This window comes from Globicephala melas, chromosome 4 (genome assembly GCF_963455315.2).
Source record: "Globicephala melas chromosome 4, mGloMel1.2, whole genome shotgun sequence".
Lineage (NCBI taxonomy): Eukaryota > Metazoa > Chordata > Mammalia > Artiodactyla > Delphinidae > Globicephala > Globicephala melas.
This window is the reverse complement of record NC_083317.1, coordinates 144,730,298-144,747,905: the sequence shown is the minus strand read 5'-3', so window position 1 is coordinate 144,747,905 and position 17,608 is coordinate 144,730,298. Positions and strand designations below refer to the sequence as shown.

The 17,608-nt window shown below is 47.5% G+C and overlaps 2 protein-coding genes across 8 annotated transcripts in view; one reads left to right on the top strand and one right to left on the bottom strand.

Moving 5' to 3' along the window:
* TOP2B (DNA topoisomerase II beta) overlaps positions 1-6,980 on the top strand; it is a 66,445-nt gene extending 59,465 nt beyond the window's left edge. For 2 of the 3 annotated variants that reach the window (XM_070045504.1, XM_030876304.3), the window contains exons 32-36: positions 286-362; positions 1,517-1,627; positions 3,840-3,962; positions 5,522-5,616; positions 6,481-6,980. In XM_070045504.1, coding sequence (XP_069901605.1) covers positions 286-362; positions 1,517-1,627; positions 3,840-3,962; positions 5,522-5,616; positions 6,481-6,648 — 574 coding nt within the window. In that variant the 3' untranslated portion in view covers positions 6,649-6,980. The remainder of the gene's footprint in view (positions 1-285; positions 363-1,516; positions 1,628-3,839; positions 3,963-5,521; positions 5,617-6,480) is intronic. The other variant, XM_070045505.1, reaches the window with a different exon arrangement.
* A 59-nt stretch (positions 6,981-7,039) lies between these two features.
* The window catches only part of RARB (retinoic acid receptor beta), a 782,786-nt gene continuing 772,217 nt past the window's right edge, over positions 7,040-17,608 (bottom strand). For 3 of the 5 annotated variants that reach the window (XM_060298664.1, XM_060298663.1, XM_030876426.2), the window contains exons 6-8: positions 11,103-11,307; positions 10,132-10,290; positions 7,041-8,520 (exon numbers count right to left, since the gene is read on the bottom strand). In XM_060298664.1, the coding sequence (XP_060154647.1) occupies positions 8,324-8,520; positions 10,132-10,290; positions 11,103-11,307 (561 nt within the window). In that variant the 3' untranslated portion in view covers positions 7,041-8,323. Of the gene's footprint in view, positions 8,521-10,131; positions 10,291-11,102; positions 11,308-17,608 lie in introns of all 5 variants that reach the window. The other 2 variants (XM_060298661.2, XM_060298662.2) reach the window with 1 other exon arrangement.

Here is a 17,608-nt window from a genome sequence, read left to right as displayed (position 1 = left end):
GAGGTTCTGTCAACCATAAAATTTAGTGATATTTTGAATAACTTTAAAGTTTTGCTTTTCTGTTAAATCGTTGGTTTGTCTGGTGTCTCTGTGTGTATGCATGCACACTTACACTTATGAGAGAGAAGAAAGGAGTTTGGTTGCCCTGTCTTTGGCAAAGGGCAACAAATGAGAGAACTAAAATTTTGTTCTGTAATTATAATCCTGCAATACATATTATATATAAATTGTCAAAGTTGAAACCAGATACTTACATTATATTGTTGTGTTTAATTTTTCTATTAGAAAGTCTTCCCATGACAAAGGTCAGGATTACGGGAATCTCTTCTCATTTCCTTCATACTCTCAGAAGTCAGAAGATGGTATGCTCATTTAGTCTTTTTCTTGGTTACTTACGTATTATTGCTATGGATTTTTTTTATGAGTAAAAAACTTACCTTCTTTTTACATTTTCCCCAATGTAATAAGGTTTATTTAGTTTTCCTGAGGTGATTCCCAACTGATTGGTCAAAATCAGCATTATGGAAGCATTTAGGTGGAGAAGCAGATGCAAACCTGTGTGTGTGTGTGTGTGTGTGTGTGTATGTATAGTGGGGGGAGTGTGAGTGTTTTAAGGAGAGAAAATAGTATAGACAGAAATTCTGGAAGAGCAAAGTTAATTTTCATGGCAATGTGAATGGATATATGACAGCTTTTTTTTTTAAAGCTACAAGTGTACCAATATGCAGATTTGTTTTACTGAACCCCAGTAGCTGAAAGACTAGAACCTTCATAGAAGCAAATTTAATCAGTGTGCATACTTTTTTATTGCCTACATTTCTGTGTGTGGAATTTCTAAGGTCAGAACAACCTAGTTACATTTGAGTTACTGTTTTCCATTTTTTAAATACACACATACATGTAGATAGATGCGGTACAGGTTCTGTAAGTACTGATAGATACACATTTTTGAAAGCATGTCAAAACAGCTATATAAAACTTTCACATCCAAGTTGCCATTTTAAGAGTCCCTGTTTTGGTTTGAGTGGGGGAAGGATGGAGGGAGGTATTGATTAATTAAATTGAGTGTAAAAGTAAACTGAAGGTAAGCCTACATGCCTTTTCAATTAACCTTTAATGACGTAAAGTTGATGAACTGATACTCCTGAAATGGTTAATTAGATGTGTAGATGCTAAAATAATCACAGTGAGAACTTTTTAATGTCTCATTTTAAAATAAGTCGTCAGTATTTTTGAATTGGTCAGTTATGTTTTAAATGATTAGCGTTTGGGACTATTAGGAATTTTTATTACTGTATGCATTTCTATGTTGTTCTACACCAGAGTAACTTTTTTGAAATATAACATTGTTATATTATTTTCCGCTGTTTGTATACTGTGGATTATATGATCACAAAATAGAAACTTACAAGATCTATTATCTAGCTAAAGAGATGTCATCAGTAAAAAGAATCAGTTTTACTACTAAGTGGTCCTTATAGAATCTCTTTACTGAAAAAAACCCTGTAATTTTTAGATTCAGCTAAATTTGACAGTAATGAAGAAGATTCTGCTTCTGTCTTTTCACCATCATTTGGTCTGAAACAAACAGAAAAAGTTCCAAGTAAAACAGTAGCTGCTAAGAAGGGTATGTACTTGTATTTGATTTTGTTAAGCATCGCATAAAACATACAGAGATGGTTAAAGGAAACTTAATGTAATTTGAAACTATTTGCACTAGGACTTCAATAGAAAATAGGTATGAAGTATAAATGTGTATGAGGAAAATCCCTCTTGTTTTCTAACCGTGTGAGGTAATTATTCAGATGTCTGTAAGACTTCATTTTAAAGCTGCTGTAATTATAACCCCATGCATTGATATGGAAAGACAGCTTTCTGGTAAAGCTGTGCTGTAGTTAGTTGTTGGGTTGTGAAGTAGGCTGAGAGTTTGTGCTGATAGCAGTTGCCCGCCTCAGCTGTGTAGGCCATGCCTAACTCCTCCTGGGAGCCGTCGCTCAGCTCAGTCTGGGCCTCTTGTTGTTTGTGAGTCATGCAGCTTTCTTTTCCGTAACCTTAGATTGTTTATGAATAAGTTGATTGGAGTTGATTCATGAATCTGTTACTGGTACTGAGGCACACACCTTGAAGGAGGTCAGTGTTAGTGCTTTGGGTTTAAAAGAGAATCACCACTTACCCAGCAAGTAAATCAACAGTATGGAATGTCCCTTCAGGATCTTAGAAGCGCACAACAGACACCCACCGTTGTAGACACACATGTACTGCATGCAGCAGAACAACAGTAAAAGCCCCTGCTGTTCTGGACACACTGGGGCGGTGGTGAGAAATTGGTTGGCCCTCCAGCCTCTAGCCCCGGCCCTCCAGCCTCTAGCCCCGCCCTGGCCATGGTCTGTCTTTCTCTACTGAGGACTTTCTCTGTTGCTGTGCCCGCCACCCTTTACCCGTGACTGAGGAAAGCTGGTCTGCACGTCTCTCAGGGTTCGTGCCCCTCAGGTTAGCTCGCTCGGGTTTCATGCCAGCTCTCCGCTTCCTCACGCGGTGAAGCTTCCAGAGTGATGACAGCTCGACACCCTCCCATTACCCAGCCCTCTCTTCACTGTCTCGTTCTGCACTGCCTTCCTGTACCTCCCAAGTGGGCACTCCTAACTTGAGTTTTTTCGTTAGGATCAGGTGGGGTCTGCTTCTAGAGAACGCAAACTGAGACGGGCCCTGTAATTCCCCTTTAAGCATCTTTTTAGCATCTTGATATGAGCATCTTACAACCACCCTGAAAACTGGGGAGCCCTTTCCCTCTCTGAACGTGTCAGCCCGTTTCCTTCATCAGGCTGTTCACCCCCATTAGACCTAACGAGTTAGCTTAGCATTAACTGAAAGGCCAGCACGCGCAGCCACTCCCGTCCTGTGGCTCCAGTGCTTCACAGCAGACGGGCTCAGAGGACGCACGTACCTGACCTACACCCGCCCGGTAGCGTCACCAGTGCCACCTAACACTGCAGGCCTGGAAACGTCCCAGGAGAAAGGGTCGTCACTGCACCTCCCCACGTGTGGAGCCCGCACTCCCGCCGGGGCTGCCCCGTGGCTCTAGCGGTAGGAAAGCCCACAGAGCCTGCAGGCCGCTCCTGCTGTTCCAACAAGGGGCCTCACCTTGAGCGCCGTGTATTGGATCGCGATCACGTTTTCCATATAAGGAGCGTGGGTGTTTTTAATAGAAAAGTGTGGTTAATTCAGTACGTTCTTTTTTTTTCAAATTAGGTTTTACTAATCACACAAGTAAAGGCTGATTTATCAATTTTCATAGACTGTAAATGAAGCAAGGTTTTTAAAAACAAAATTCATCAAAATAAAGGCCTTTGGATCTATTATCCACTTACCTAGAATTTTCATGTTTCTTTTCACATAAAAGTACCAAGTCTGATTTCAACCTCTGAATGGAAGTGAAGTTTCTATTCATGGTATTTGAGGGTCCCATAATTTTTTTTTCTCTAAAACATTTTAAAAGTTAGAACTTAACATGTGGTTATACTTGGCATTATCATTAATGTCTTTTTACTACTGCTTTTTAAAAGTTATTGCTTCATTCATTTTAATGGCCCTTGTTAATTTAAATTTCTCAATTGAATTATCAAAAGGCAAATTATGAAAAATTAAATAAAAACCATTTTGTCACCTATGAGCAGTTGTTTGCCTTTACACTGGCACCAAACGGAGAGAAATCATTACATTATTTAAGGCTACTCAATTTCATATCAGCAGTAAGAAATTCCATCGTTATAGGACTCACTCCAGCTTGAATTGTTGTAAGAATATCACATTGATCTATGAAATGGAAATTTGCTTAATAGGAAAACCATCTTTAGATACAGCCCCCAAGCCCAAGAGAACTCCCAAACAGAAGAAAGTAGAGACTGTAAACTCTGACTCGGATTCTGAATTCGGCGTTCCAAAGAAGACAACAGCACCCAAAGGTGAGGATTATCTTTGTATAACCCTCTAGCATATTCCATGTGGCAAGTGTTTAGTCTCTTCTACTAACTGAATTTAGAGACTGGGTACCTATTTTATTTTAAATTGTTTCACTCCTCAGTAAGCAATGTTCTAAGAATCAGTGCTGAATTAGAGTCCAAAGGAAATACAGCAATTTAATCCACTTTGTTTACAAATCAAGAAACTGAGACTCAAAGAGGTCAAGTAAGTCAGCAACTTGCTACCAAAGAATGGTTCAGAGACCCCCTGCAGCGGACTCCCTGGAAGTGGTTATAAAAGGCAGTGGGGGGTCCTCATTAAAGTGTGAGACTCCTTGGCGGAGGCTGGAGCGGGGACCCTTAGACCAGAGCCCTGTCTTCATGTGGGAGCTGAAACAGCTGTCCTCAGGGCCCCCGCAAGGGCACAGCACCAGGTCCTCTCGCTGCTCTCTCCTCTTTGCCTCTGGAATCTACGAAGTCCTTAAAGATGCTTAAAAAAATATGTAAGACATGATTTCTCTAAGGGTAGTTGTTCAGTCTTTTGTCCAACTGATAGATACTCTCATCAACGTGTTTCTTTCTTAAAGCATTGGTTGGGTTAAGGAGATACAGACCTACAGCAAACCGAAGGGGCAGAAAAGAAACAGTGACTAGGGAGGTTGGTACTTAGGCAGTGCATGGTTTGAAACCTTTATAAATTCAATAGTGCCATCTCATTGATTCATTTGATCAAGTATGACATCCCAAGACCATTTAGGCTATCTTTTCTTACTAGTACAATCAGTTAGTCATAGCTCTTTAAGTTTAAAAAATTTAGAATTGCCGCTTACTTTTTCTCTTTCTCTGGCATCACTGTAGGATGGAGAACGTTTGGTGACCGTTTACATGTTACCTTCTCCCCTTCCTCCTCCAGTGATGAACATGCAAGATTAGGTAGATGAAAAAAAAATAGGCCGCATGGGGTGACTCTAGTCTGAGAAGGAATATGGATTTGACAGATGGTCTTGTGATTAATACTGGGGAGTTTAGTGTAGGGCGGGCTGTGCTACTTAAAATGGGATATGCAACTGGCTGTCACTGCTGTGTGGCAGGAGAGGTTACAGTAAGCATCCAGACCTCTACAATGTGTGCTAATAAGAAAGTATGTCTTGCTTTTCTAGTAATTCATGCTATATTTTTAGAAGTATTGGTCTATGACAAATTAGAAACTAATTTTTTTCATCGCATACAATTTAACAAATTCTCTTCTAAGAGATTTTCTTTTCAGGCCAAGTACCACCTGTGCAAAATGCCAAGGTTTCTTTTATGCATTAGGGGTTTGGTCATTAAAGTTTGTCACCAGCACTTTCCAACTAATTTAAATGTATTGGTGAAATACTCCTTACTCATGTCAACCCCAGAACCGAAATGATGCTGACACACTGTTTCTATGTTAATCACAGTAAGAGATCAGGATTGCAGTACCAACTGGGCATGCCAAAGAAGTGAAAGTATAATGCTTTGACACTTTTTATATTGCACTGATTAACCTTGGGAGAAAAACCCCTTTGTATCATTTTAAGGTAAAGGCCGAGGGGCAAAGAAGAGGAAAGCATCTGGCTCTGAAAACGAAGGTGATTATAACCCTGGCAGGAAAACCTCTAGAACAACAAGCAAGGTAATTAGCAGCATCTTTTTAATGCACAGTTTTAAGAATGTTATATAATTGGCTTAGTTCGCTTGTTACTGTAATGTCTTGTAACAGATTTAAACCTAGTATGTCTTCTCCATAGGGGGCTTGTATATGGTTAAAAAATTATCCACATGTAAAATTTATATAATCGGGACCACCTCTTGGATAAAGGGCGGCATAAATCAGCCTGCTCGAGTCTTCCACGGCCTGCAGTGGCAGAAGTTACATGCTACCCTAAAGTATTACTTTCCAGACCAAATTAAGGCTATTTCTTTTGAACTCGAATTTATTTGACCAGGACTGATTTGATTCTTTTTAACTTGAATTCATTTGACTGTGGCTACTTTTCCCAATTTGACCCTTCTCCAGCAGTATACTGTCTCTTTAAGGTAAATTAATAACATCAAATGCCACCCTTTTTTCTTTCTCCCCCTTCCTTTTAAAACTTAAAAAAACACGAACAGATGACTCTAGCTCCGTGGTGCTCTCCACACTGACGTTTTCCATCCAGTCATCTGCTGTGACTGTGGCCCATCCTGGTGACCTTCCTCTGCCTTTTATAAACGCTTACTGCGTGCACTACACATACTGTCCATAAGTCTTAAATAAGTAATGGTGGTATCATGAGATCACCAAGGTGGCACATTAGCCCTTCGTGAAAATGATTAGGTAACTGGCTTCACACTTAAGTTAGCATTACAGTTCTGCTTTTAAAAGAACCACTGCTGGTAGTATTTCCCAAATATAAGTGACGTGTAAGGAATAATAATTCTCTTTAACACTAGTCTTTTTTTCTCCCCCCCCCCCAACTTCGGGGTTTTAAATCTCTTTAAAAAAAAAAATGTCTAGAAACCGAAGAAAACATCTTTCGATCAGGATTCAGATGTGGACATCTTCCCATCAGACTTCACTTCTGAACCACCTTCTCTGCCGCGGACCGGTCGGGCTAGGAAAGAAGTAAAATATTTTGCAGAGTCTGATGAAGAAGAAGATGTTGATTTTGTGATGTTTAATTAGGTGCCCACAGAGCACAGAAAACAGTTTTCAGCAGATAACTTGTGTTGTCCCTTTTGTCTTTTCTGTCTCAAGACTTTTGTACATCTGGCTTATTTTAATGTGACGATGTAATTGACGGTTTTTTATTATTGTGGTAGGCCTTTTAACATTTTGTTCTTACACATACAGTTTTATGCTCTTTTTTACTCATTGAAATGTCATGTACTGTCTGATTGGCTTGTAGAATTGTTATAGACTGTCGTGCATTAGCACAGATTTTAATTGTCATGATTGATTGCAGACTACAGACCTGCTTTTTGAAATGAAATTTAAACATTAAAAATGGAACTGTGTTCTCCGTCTCTTTACTGAAGGTGAACGTGCAGTAAAAGCTCTCGTACACCTTTAAAATAAATATATTTTATTCTTTGCCAGGAGACTCCATGGAAAAAGGTAAACAGTATATGAACATAGAAAGAAGCATTGTTAAACAATTTCAATGTACAAACAGAGCCAGTGAAAGTACATCACAGACTTGCTAATATATCAAAAGAAAATTTTTTTCCACTAGTGCTTAAATGAGAACTAAGAAACTGACAGACACTTGGGTCTGTTAACCACTCCACCCCAGCCTCCACTCTGTTCGTAGTGACTGGACCAGGCCAGAGGACGCAGATTCTCTGCCGGTGACTTTGGGGAGGCAACGCAAATTCCCCCAGTAACAAGCGGGAATCAGGAAGGATACAGAGTTAGTTACACGGTGCAGGTGAGAGACCAGCCCGTCATTATCCCATGAAACCTCCCTAATGGCTTGTGAATAGGTAAACAAAAACTTATATTAACACTGAAAAGTGTTTCTGCCTTGGAGGCTATCATTACTGTAAAAATGTATCATCTTTTAAAAGAAAATTGTGTAGTTGTTATGTCATTAAACAAGTAATAAACCACCTTTAATTTAAAGTGACATCCACAATTGAACAAATGACATTTGATACCTGAACTGGCAGTTACACTGATACAGAATTCTCTTCTGCTAGTGCAGTGAATTTGTCGTATACTTCACTGGGCAACATGAAAGGAAAGATGCGGTCTGAGAGCATCCAGAGAGCAAGGACAAGCTTCTACACTAACTAAAGTAGAACACCTTTAGCCTTATCTTGCCACACTGTACGACAGTCCCATTTCCTTACCTCGACGTCTTGATCTGCGAAGGCAAGAAAGTTATCTTTTTGACCCTTTCTTAACTGGACATGTACAGTAATCGGTTCCATAACCTTGGTGTCTTGGTTATTTGGAGTATGCAAGACAAAAGGAAAGCACCAAACGTATAGGAGAGAGAGAACAGAGCCATACTTCTGTATGTACAGAGTCTTCAGAAACTTAACCAGGGGTAAGTCATTTTGACTGGGTCTTTGCCATGCAATCTTGAGTGTTCACAGAGGAGAATAGAAGCTTTTAACTGGTTTTCGGTTGCATGAAATGGCTGATTGATTTTTAGAATTTAAAAAGTTTGTACTTCTAGGTAAGTTAGACAGTGAGGGGTATATACTGATACATACGAAAACTTCTTGGTCCTTCTTGAGTTTGAATATATTTTCAGTCCAAAAACTAAGCAGCAGTAAAAATGTTTTTTCCTTGCATTTTAAATCCCAGGAGTGAAGGTACTGGGGAATGTTGGAAGTGGCTAGAAAGTGTCTTATTGCAGCAGTGGTGACTGACCGACACCGCTGTTCTCCACGGAGCTGGGCGAGGTGCTGGGACTGTGCTCTGCTGTGTTCCCACTCGAGCTTGGGGTCAAGGGTTCATGTCCTTCAGAATTCTCCAGCATTTCCTGAATGAGAGGGGGCATCGAGCCAGGAATTTCCATTTTCAAGGTAATTACACGTTCTGCACCTTTTCAAAAGAGATCAGAGAAATCTGGTAGAGATACGGAGTCAAGGTGATAACCAGGGAAATCAACTTTCATCTACTTTAACAACGGTGGGTGAAAACCGTGCTGCCAGGGCCTCCCAGAGGCTCTCCTAATTTGACACCATTAAAACATTTCCACTTCATCTGTAGAAGAACAGCAGAGATAGGCTGACATACTTAAATGTGACAACTCCACACCTCTATCAGTTTTAGGAAACAGTATCAGTATATATTTACTCGACAAATTTGCAAAGAGAAGCTCCTGGTAAGAGACCAGAAAGAGTATATCTTGAAGAGAGATGGTGAAAGGAGAGCAGTTCCCCACAAGTGCAGGCAGGGACTTGAGAAACAGACGTGTGGCGAACGAGATCACCCACTCGATGTAGCACCGTGCTGCCCAGGAGGGCGGCCGCTATGTACACGCGAGTGTTTACACCTGCTAGGTTAACTCCCGAAGGAAAAGCGTGCCTCGGCCGCATCAGCCCCATCTCAAGGGCCTGAGAGCCACGTGTGGCTGGGGGCCACTGGACGATGCGGGTTACAGAACGTGTCCGCTCTGTTAGCACTGTCCAGCTAGGTACGGGGAGGGGCAGTATGAAGTTCCACAGCCTCGCGGATTTAAAATCAGAGACGGAGGGGATATGGGGATATATGTATACGTAGAGCTGATTCACTTTGTTATACAGCAGCAACTAACACACCATTGTAAAGCAATTCTACTCCAATAAAAATATTAAAAAATAAAATCAGAGACGTCACAATGACTGACAGTGGTCAAGACTGGTGACTTCTACACTTAATCCCAGGCTAGGGATGAACTCAGGGTCTCACTCTTAGAAGGAGCTCAGGAATTGAAACTCCTTGTCAAACACGTTCGCTGTGCTTCTAGGCACTTCCTGAAATGTCGAGTTTGTTCCCTGGCTCACCAGGCCTTCAGGGAAGGGGAGTGACAACCGCACGTCCTGCTCTCACACTCAGCTGCCATGTGGCTCCAGGCACTTCTGTAATTGCTCCAGTTGCCATATTAACTGGAAATCACTAGGCAAAAAATAGTTACACCTCTCAGGAAGGCAAGAATCCCTTTGCTTAGAGGTGCAGAAGTTAAATCTGCCTACACACCGAGAGAACAACGGCTAGACTGATGTAACCAGTCACGGTCACCCTAAGCACTACTCATTTTTTCTTGAGGTTTGGGTGTTCAGGAAAAACTGGAATCAAGTTTACACAAACCAGAGCATGTATGGGAAGCTGGAATGAAATGTACAAAACGAGAAAATTAAAATGCCGGTCATATAGTATGCTCTCTTGGAAACAGTTTTTCTAATCACTCACTGAGTCATCTGAATTTTAAAGCTCTCCTAATCTACTGAGATCACCGAGTAGGGTAAGACATGAGGTTTTACTGTTTTTAAGGGCAGGTACTATTTAATTCCTTTTGATTCCAATGAGAAATGAATTCCAGAATAATAATAGCGAAAAGGCAGCTACTATCAAACACCCGCAATTAAAACACAGGGTTTTAAAAAGCAATACACTGTGGTCAGGACCGCAAGTCCACCTGGTGGGTGAGTGAGTGCAGCGTGGCGGACATACCTTTAGCACTGATGCTGCGGAGATCTGTGATTTTCATGAGGATCTTTGGAAACATGTGAGGCTTGCTGGGTCGTCTCTTTCTGATATAAATTTTTAGTGCTTCCAGCAATGGTTCTTGTAGCTTATCTACTTTTGTTGGTTCCTCAAGGTCCTGACGGTCTAGATTCCAGGAGTAAGGTATTAAACAATCAGTATCAGGACAGAAAGAGTTACGCATTTGCAGGCTAGAGTTTCTGCCCAGTTCCCCTCCCTCCTTGGTTCCACTATATCGTAACCGTATTAATTTGATGATTCAATCACATAAGCAAATCTGAAGATGTGTGCAACTGCCTTAAGCAGTGATACTTGAAAATGTCCACATTTTCTTCGAAGGCTGGTTGCTTTTGTCCCCGGCAGAGCATTACTTCTCGTGACCAGGAGGTGTCACTACTGAACTGAATTAAAGGAAACCTTGAGCAGGATGGTTAAAAAGGCAAAGTCAATCAGCCCCCTACTTGATGCCAGTTAACTCGTTAACCACACGTGATTCGGCCTCCCGTGAGCCAGGAGGGATCACTACAAAGAAGAACCATATTTCACCCGAGACCTCCCAAGGATGGTAGGGGGCCAACACAATGACTTGTGATCCCAGCCCCTGAAGAGCAAACAGCACATGCAAGTTCCTTGGCTCTCCTAAAAATATCCCGGGGCAACTTATGTTACAACAGTCTAATCCTACCTTTAAAAAAGCACCTGTGGTAACTGGAGAAATAGCATTTTGGGATTTCAGAGCAGAAAAACCCCAAATGCCTTTATTTAACTAACAAAAATATTGAAAAATGCAACGAACTCTAAGCATGCATGGCCGGCTTTATCCACATGTCCTTTTCCATGCAAAATAAATCCAAAGTGGAGATGAGGAATTTCCCATAAATTACAAGTGTGAGTTGCTCTTCACGGACCCTCCACGAGGGTTTTCTAGGTGGTGGTACCTCCACAGATCAAGCAGATGGCGCTGAGAAGGCCTGTCTCCGTGTCGTCCATCTCCAGAGGCAGAAGCTGGCCGGCAAAGGTGAACACGAGGTCGGTCAGGGGGCCAAACCCGGCGTTGTGCATCTGGGTTCGATTCAGGGTCAGGCCGTCCGAAAACGTCATGGTGTCTTGCTCTGGGGTATACCTGGTGCAGATTCTCAGAATCTGGAAGAAAACAACCACATTTGCATCATCAAAGCAAGCCTGGCCCGGCGGCCTCCATCAGATCAGGGCAGGAAATCACGGGAAGATTTCCGAGGAGCTCTGGCAGCACGTGAGTCTCTGCCCACCCCCGCTTCGGGGTGAACGTCTGTTCCAGCTCTTCCCTCAAAAGACCACAGAAGTCAAAACATGGCTAAAGTTCTTTAGGGGATAATAAATAGGACACAGAATTTGAGAAATATCTGTTTATGCTAAAAGTAATTCATCTGACTCAAATAAACATTTACTGAGTACCTACTTATGTCCCAGGCACTGTGCCAGGTGCTTATAAAAAGAGGAAGATTTTTTTTTTTTTTAAAGAGCTTACAGTCTACCAAAAAAGAAGGCCACTATTTACCACTTATTAAATGCCTGGTGTATATCAAGAGTTACACGTGCTCTCCATTCAACCTTGTGAAGAACTCGGTGAGCTGAGTATGTTTCTTATTTTATAGACGAGGGGCCGGAGGCTCAGAAAGGCTAAGCCGGGTGCCCAGCGCCACACAGCTGAGTGGCTGACTGATGCATTCCAAGTGGGACTCCCGCTAGGATGCCCTGATCACGCAGCCCCAGACGACCATGACCCACAGAGCAGAAGCAGAGCAAGCAAGGTTGCCAGGGCGCCGGCAGAGGCGGAGCTCGGGCACACCCGGCAGGAAGCCACGGGCAGGCCCACGGACAGGAGGTGGCCGTCAGCTCAGCCCAGACGTCTGGTGGGTTTCTCTGGAAAAGCGGCCTGGGCCTCCTGCCACATCTGCCAGCCCCGCCCGACACGCCCTCGGTCTGTAACCCTGCGGCCCGCGGTCACTGCACCGCCCACTCAACCCCCAGTGCCCGTCAGGGCTCTGCGCACCCGCGGCGCTGATCCGCCCAGAGCCGCGGCGCTGCACCAACCGGGCCTCCACACTGGACTCTCCCTCAGAGGAGGCCTCAGAGCTGCTGGACAAGTTCACTCCGCCTGGACCCAGCAGGCTGGGGGAGCTGAGAATTTCTCCCAGATGCTCATGTGATTGGGTGTGGTCCCCACGACCGGCAGCCTAGAGGACACTGCCACCAGCGGGTCCGGGGCCCTTCCTGTCCCATGGCATGGCAGAGGGTCGGGTGGCCCCCTGAGAAAGCCCTGCCCGCTCTCTGCGACCCCACCACGGCTCCCGAAAGAAGAATTTCTGCGGAATCTTGCATCGTCTCAGGGAAGTGCCGGGGGTTTGGGGCAAGGACGCTTCCGGTGGGGAAGCTCTTCCAATCTGATGGGCAGTGTGGGTGCAGGAGCCTCACAGCCACTGGACCACAGCAACCAGGGAGGGGCCGGGCCACTGCAGGGAAGGGCCAGATGCCCCCGCACCGTGGCTGTGTCCCCCCAATCCCTAGGAAGACGCAGACAGGCAGGACTCCAGCGTGGACGCCCCGTGGGGGGCCATGGCGGCCCTGCTGATGAGGTCTGCTGCTGCGCCTTCCTGGTCAGAAGACGTCTGAGAGCAGCAGATGGCCATGAGCACGCCCCACCTAGTGCAGCAACAGCTGATGCAGGGTGGATCGCCGACCACACGGGGCCCGTGCCTGGTGCTTCTAACCGCGACTTAACTTCTGTATCAACCCACGAGGCAGACGCTACTGTCACCCCATGCTACGGGCAGGGCACAGACCCCAGCAGCTTGTCCTGGGTCACGTGAGTCCCAGGAGGCATGGCTTGCTTCGGGCCTGTGCTCTCCACCTCTGCTCCCGGCAGCCAGCCTCGGGGCTCCTCAGGCCACCACCCAAGCCCGAGTGCCCCTGTCAGGGAGGTGACCCCTGGCCCTGCCGAGGGCCTTCTGCAGCTCCCAGCCTGGGCGGCTCTTCACAGGACCTACCTGGCTCGCAGCGGCGCGTGCCCAGTGGCCTGGAGAGAGAACATCGCACAGCCTTCGCGTTCCACGGTAGGGGCTTGGGCGGAACCAGGAGCTGCGCTCAGGCTTTGCGTGCCTGGTGCGTGGCCCGTGGCAGCCCAGGCGTGAATGTGCGTGGTTATCAAAGCACCACAGAGACTCCTTCCCTAGAGGGGACCAGCTGCACCTCTCGGACACTTGTCCAGGGACGCCGCCCCCTCCCCCGGGCTCAGCCATTCCCTCTGGGTCCCTCTGGCCGGCCTGTGGCCCTTCACCTTGGTGGCCGACAGGGCCTGAAGCCACGCCACTGTCAGAGCAGCAGAGGGACCCAGACGTCGTCGGGCACAAGCCTTCGCTCCCTCGGAGGCCCAAGAGCACACATGTGACCACACGCGTGACGGTGCTGGCATGAGACTCCCAACCCCCGGCCCAAGGTCCCTCAGCGTCTGGAGAGGCACCAGGAGCATGGCCTTGGCAGGAGTCACCGCGTGCTTGGGGTTGAGGGGCTTGGAACTGCTACACACGCTTCCAGGTTGGATCAAACAGGCAGCAAGCCTCTGCAGTTTCGTGCACGGGCGCTGCGCCCGCCGGGGTGGAGGGGCCGCCCGCGGCTCCCCCGAAACCCGAGCCCGGACGGCAGCGCACATGGCGCCCATTCCACGTGGCAGGGCTTTCCTCACAAGCTGCAAAGTACGTGGACTCTGATGAAGCAGTGAAACCCCGTCCTGTTGCCCCTCGCCCTACAAAGTTCAAAGCCAAAACCAGGCATAAACGGGCGTCCAGCGGCGAGGGCCTGGGGCTGGGCCAGGCCGCCCCGGGGACAAACCTCGGAGCTCCGGCTTGTCACGCTAAAGGCAAACGCCAGCAGCCGCCGCCAAGCGCTGCTCCAGAAAAAACCGCCCTTCGTTTGAAAGGAGGGGCTTTGGTCTGGGAGGAGGAGCATGCGGGCCCCACGAGATGCGTAAAAACAGGCCCAGCCAGGTCGACCCTCCAAAGGAGGGGCGTGGCGGACACACAGAGTCCGCCGATGGGCAAGGCTAACCCTCCTCAGGGCACGACGCCTCTCCCCAGCCCCCAGGGACGCCGAGGGTCGCCCACTGCCTGCCAGGGCCGCGGAGCATGGGGCGTGGGGCGCAGCGGCCCCGTCCGCTTCTGTCCTTCCGCCTCTGCAGCCGGACCCACTGCTCAGCACGGTCATCAGGGCGCCTGGGCGTCACAGCCATCCCCCGGGCGTGCGGTCCTCTCCAGGCCCTGCACCGCCCCTTCTCCCCGCGGCACCGCCCCCGCCCGCACCAAAGCCTGTGCGCGGGCTGCTCCCTCGCCTTTCGCGCTTCTCCGCCGGCCTGCACGCAGGGGGCTCTTATATTCAGGGCTCGCTCAGCTCAATGTCACCTCATCAGGGAGCAGGGAGCAGGGAGCACGTGTCCTAAAAACCATTACTTTGTATCAATCACTCCACCTCATTTTTTTCGAAGTAGGAAATACACTGGTATAAAAATTGAGGCACAACACGCGTGGTGGTTTTAAAACATTCTCTGCTCCTACCCCCTCTGCGGAGCAGAGCTTCAGTCCCCTCCCCTGGAGAGGGGGCTAGACCAGCACTTGACCTGCAGGCAGGATGCAGAGCAGTGAGGGCATGTCACAAGGCCACGGGAGGCATGGCCTCCTGTGCCTGTTCTCCCCAATCTCCTGTCCTGGGGAGGCTGGCGGACGTGTCACCGGGACGTGCACATAGCCCCCAGGGAGGTCCATGTGGCCAGGAGCCTGGCCCTCCGGTCACCAGTGGCACCAGCCTGCTGGGCAGGTGTGCTGAGCCCGCCCAGAAGCGGCCCATCTAGCCCCAGTCAGGCCTTCAGATGAGGCGGCCCGCAACGTTGCCACGGCAGCCTCAGAAAGCCCCTGGCAGACCCACCCGGCTCGCGGCCAGCAGGGGCTGTGTAACACCTACTGTTTTAAGTGGCTCAGTTTGGGGCAGCCTGCCACACGGCAACAGGTCACTAACACAACACACTTGCTGTGGGTCATGTGCACAGCCTGATGCACACACAGCTGGATGCGTGCCCCACGTGGGCGCCTGCGTGAGCACCACCAGATCACGGCACCCATGGTTCTGGCGTCCACAGGCACCCTTGGCCTTTCCTGATGAACCCTCCTCCCCAAGAGGCTCCATTATCTTGACTTCTGTTCCTATCAATTAGTTCCGCCTGAATTTGAACTTTGGGTGAATGGAATCACAGTCTAGTCTGGCTTCTGTTCCCTCCACGTGGCGGCTGGGAGATTCCCCGTGCTGGCTGGTGGGGCAGGCACCTTTTTCATTGCTGTGTGATATTGCACAACCGACCCCTTGCCCTGCTTTACCTTCCCCCAGGAGATGAGCTTCTAGTAGGACACTGCTCTTTATCTGTCCTGCCCCTTGCTGTTTCCTTGGCACCTAAGGCAGGGTGGTCCACACAGCAGGTGATGAATTAATACTTATCCAGTTATTAAGGAAATTCCCTGAACCGGGCTTACAAAATCCAGGGATTTCTAAATTTTTCAGCAAAGGAGAAAACTCCAGTCGCTCACCGATCTTGTTCTCTTTACTAACTGTGTTTGGCAATTTGGGGGCAGGTCCTGACCTGATTTGACTGTTTGTCCTCCAGTGCTTGTGGGAATGTTGATGTGCCATAATGACAACACATACACAGAGCTGTGCCTGGTCGTCCTCCCTGGCAGTACGTGAACCTGCAATGGTGACCACATGGGAACAAACTGTCTCCCCAGGGGACGTGCCAGCAGCCTGCCATTCCTGAGAAGAAAACCCCTGTGCTGGGAGCACAAGTCTCCTCGCTGTGCAGCTTCTGAGATCACCGCTCAGGGAGCCACTGCCTAAATGTTACGCGAAGTATGCTGACTTAAATTTAATAATAAATACACCGCTAGAGCCTGGGTTCCTGGCCACTGGCTTGGCCCTGCGGCTCCCCGCCTGCCCCCCATGCCTGAGCAGTTATTTAGGAGTTGACTGGAGACAAGATGGTGGAGTAGAAGGACCTGAGCTCATCTCCTCTCACGAAAACTCCAAAATCACAATTAACTGCTGAACAACCAGTTACAAACCCATTGACCAAACAGACTGGAAACTACCAAAAAAAGGTATTCTACACCCAGAGACAGAAGCCACCACAACGAGACTGCTGGGGGGGGGGGGCGACACACAAACTGGAAAATAATTATTTCGCAGAGGTTCTCCCACAGGAGTGAGACTTCTGAGCCCCATGTCAGGCTCCCCAGCCTGGGGGTCTCGCATCAGGAGGAGGAGCCCCCAGAGCCTTTGGCTTTGAAGGCCAGCAGGGCTTGAGCGCAGGAGCTCCACAGGACTGGAGGAAACAGAATCTGCTCTTGGAGGGCGCACACAAGGCTTCACGTGCGCTGGGACCCAGGGCAAAGCAGTGACATCGTATCAGCCTGGGCCAGACCTACCTGCAGGTTTTGGAGGGTGTCTCGGGGAGGCGGGGGTTGGGTGCGGCTCACTGTGGGGAAAAGGACACTGGTGACAGAGGTACTGGGAATATTCATCAGTGTGAGCGCTCCTGGAGGCCGCCATTTTGGCAGAGACCTGGCCCCACCCAACAGCCTGCAGGCTCCAGTGCTGGGACGCCTCAGGCCAAACAACAAGCAAAACAGGAACACGGCCCCACCCATCAGCAGACAGGCTGCCTAAAGTCACCCTGAGCCCACACACTGCCTCTAGACATGCCCCTGCCCACCTGAGGGACGAGACCCAGCCCCACCCACCAGAGTGCAGGCACCAGTCCCTCCCACCAGGAAGCCTGCACAAGCCCCTGGACCAACCTTACCCACCAGGGGGCAGACACCACAACCAAGAAGAATTACACTCCTGCAGCCTGAGAAATAGAGACCACAAACACAGCAAGTTAGACAAAATGAGACGGCAGAGGAATATGCACCAGACGAGGGAACAAGATAAACCCCCAGAAGAACAACTAAGTGAGGTAGAGCTAGCCAATCTTCCTGAAAAAGAATTCAGAGTAATGACGGAAAAGATGATCCAAGATCTCAGAAAAAAAATGGAGACACAGACTGGTGAGATACAAGAAATGTTTACAAAGAACCAGAAAATTTAAAAAACAAACAAAGATGAACAGTACAATACTGAAATGAAAAATACACTAAGATGAACCAATACCAGAATAACTGAAGCAGAAGAATGAATAAGTGACCTGGAAGACAGAATGGTGGAAATCACTGCCATGGAACAGAAAAAAGAATGCAAAGAAATGAGGACAGTCTAAGTGACCTCTGGGACAACTTTAAATGTGCCAACATTCACATTATAGGGGTCTCAGAAGGAGAAGAAAGAGAGAAGGGCCTGAAAAAATATTTGAAGAGGTAATACCTGAAAA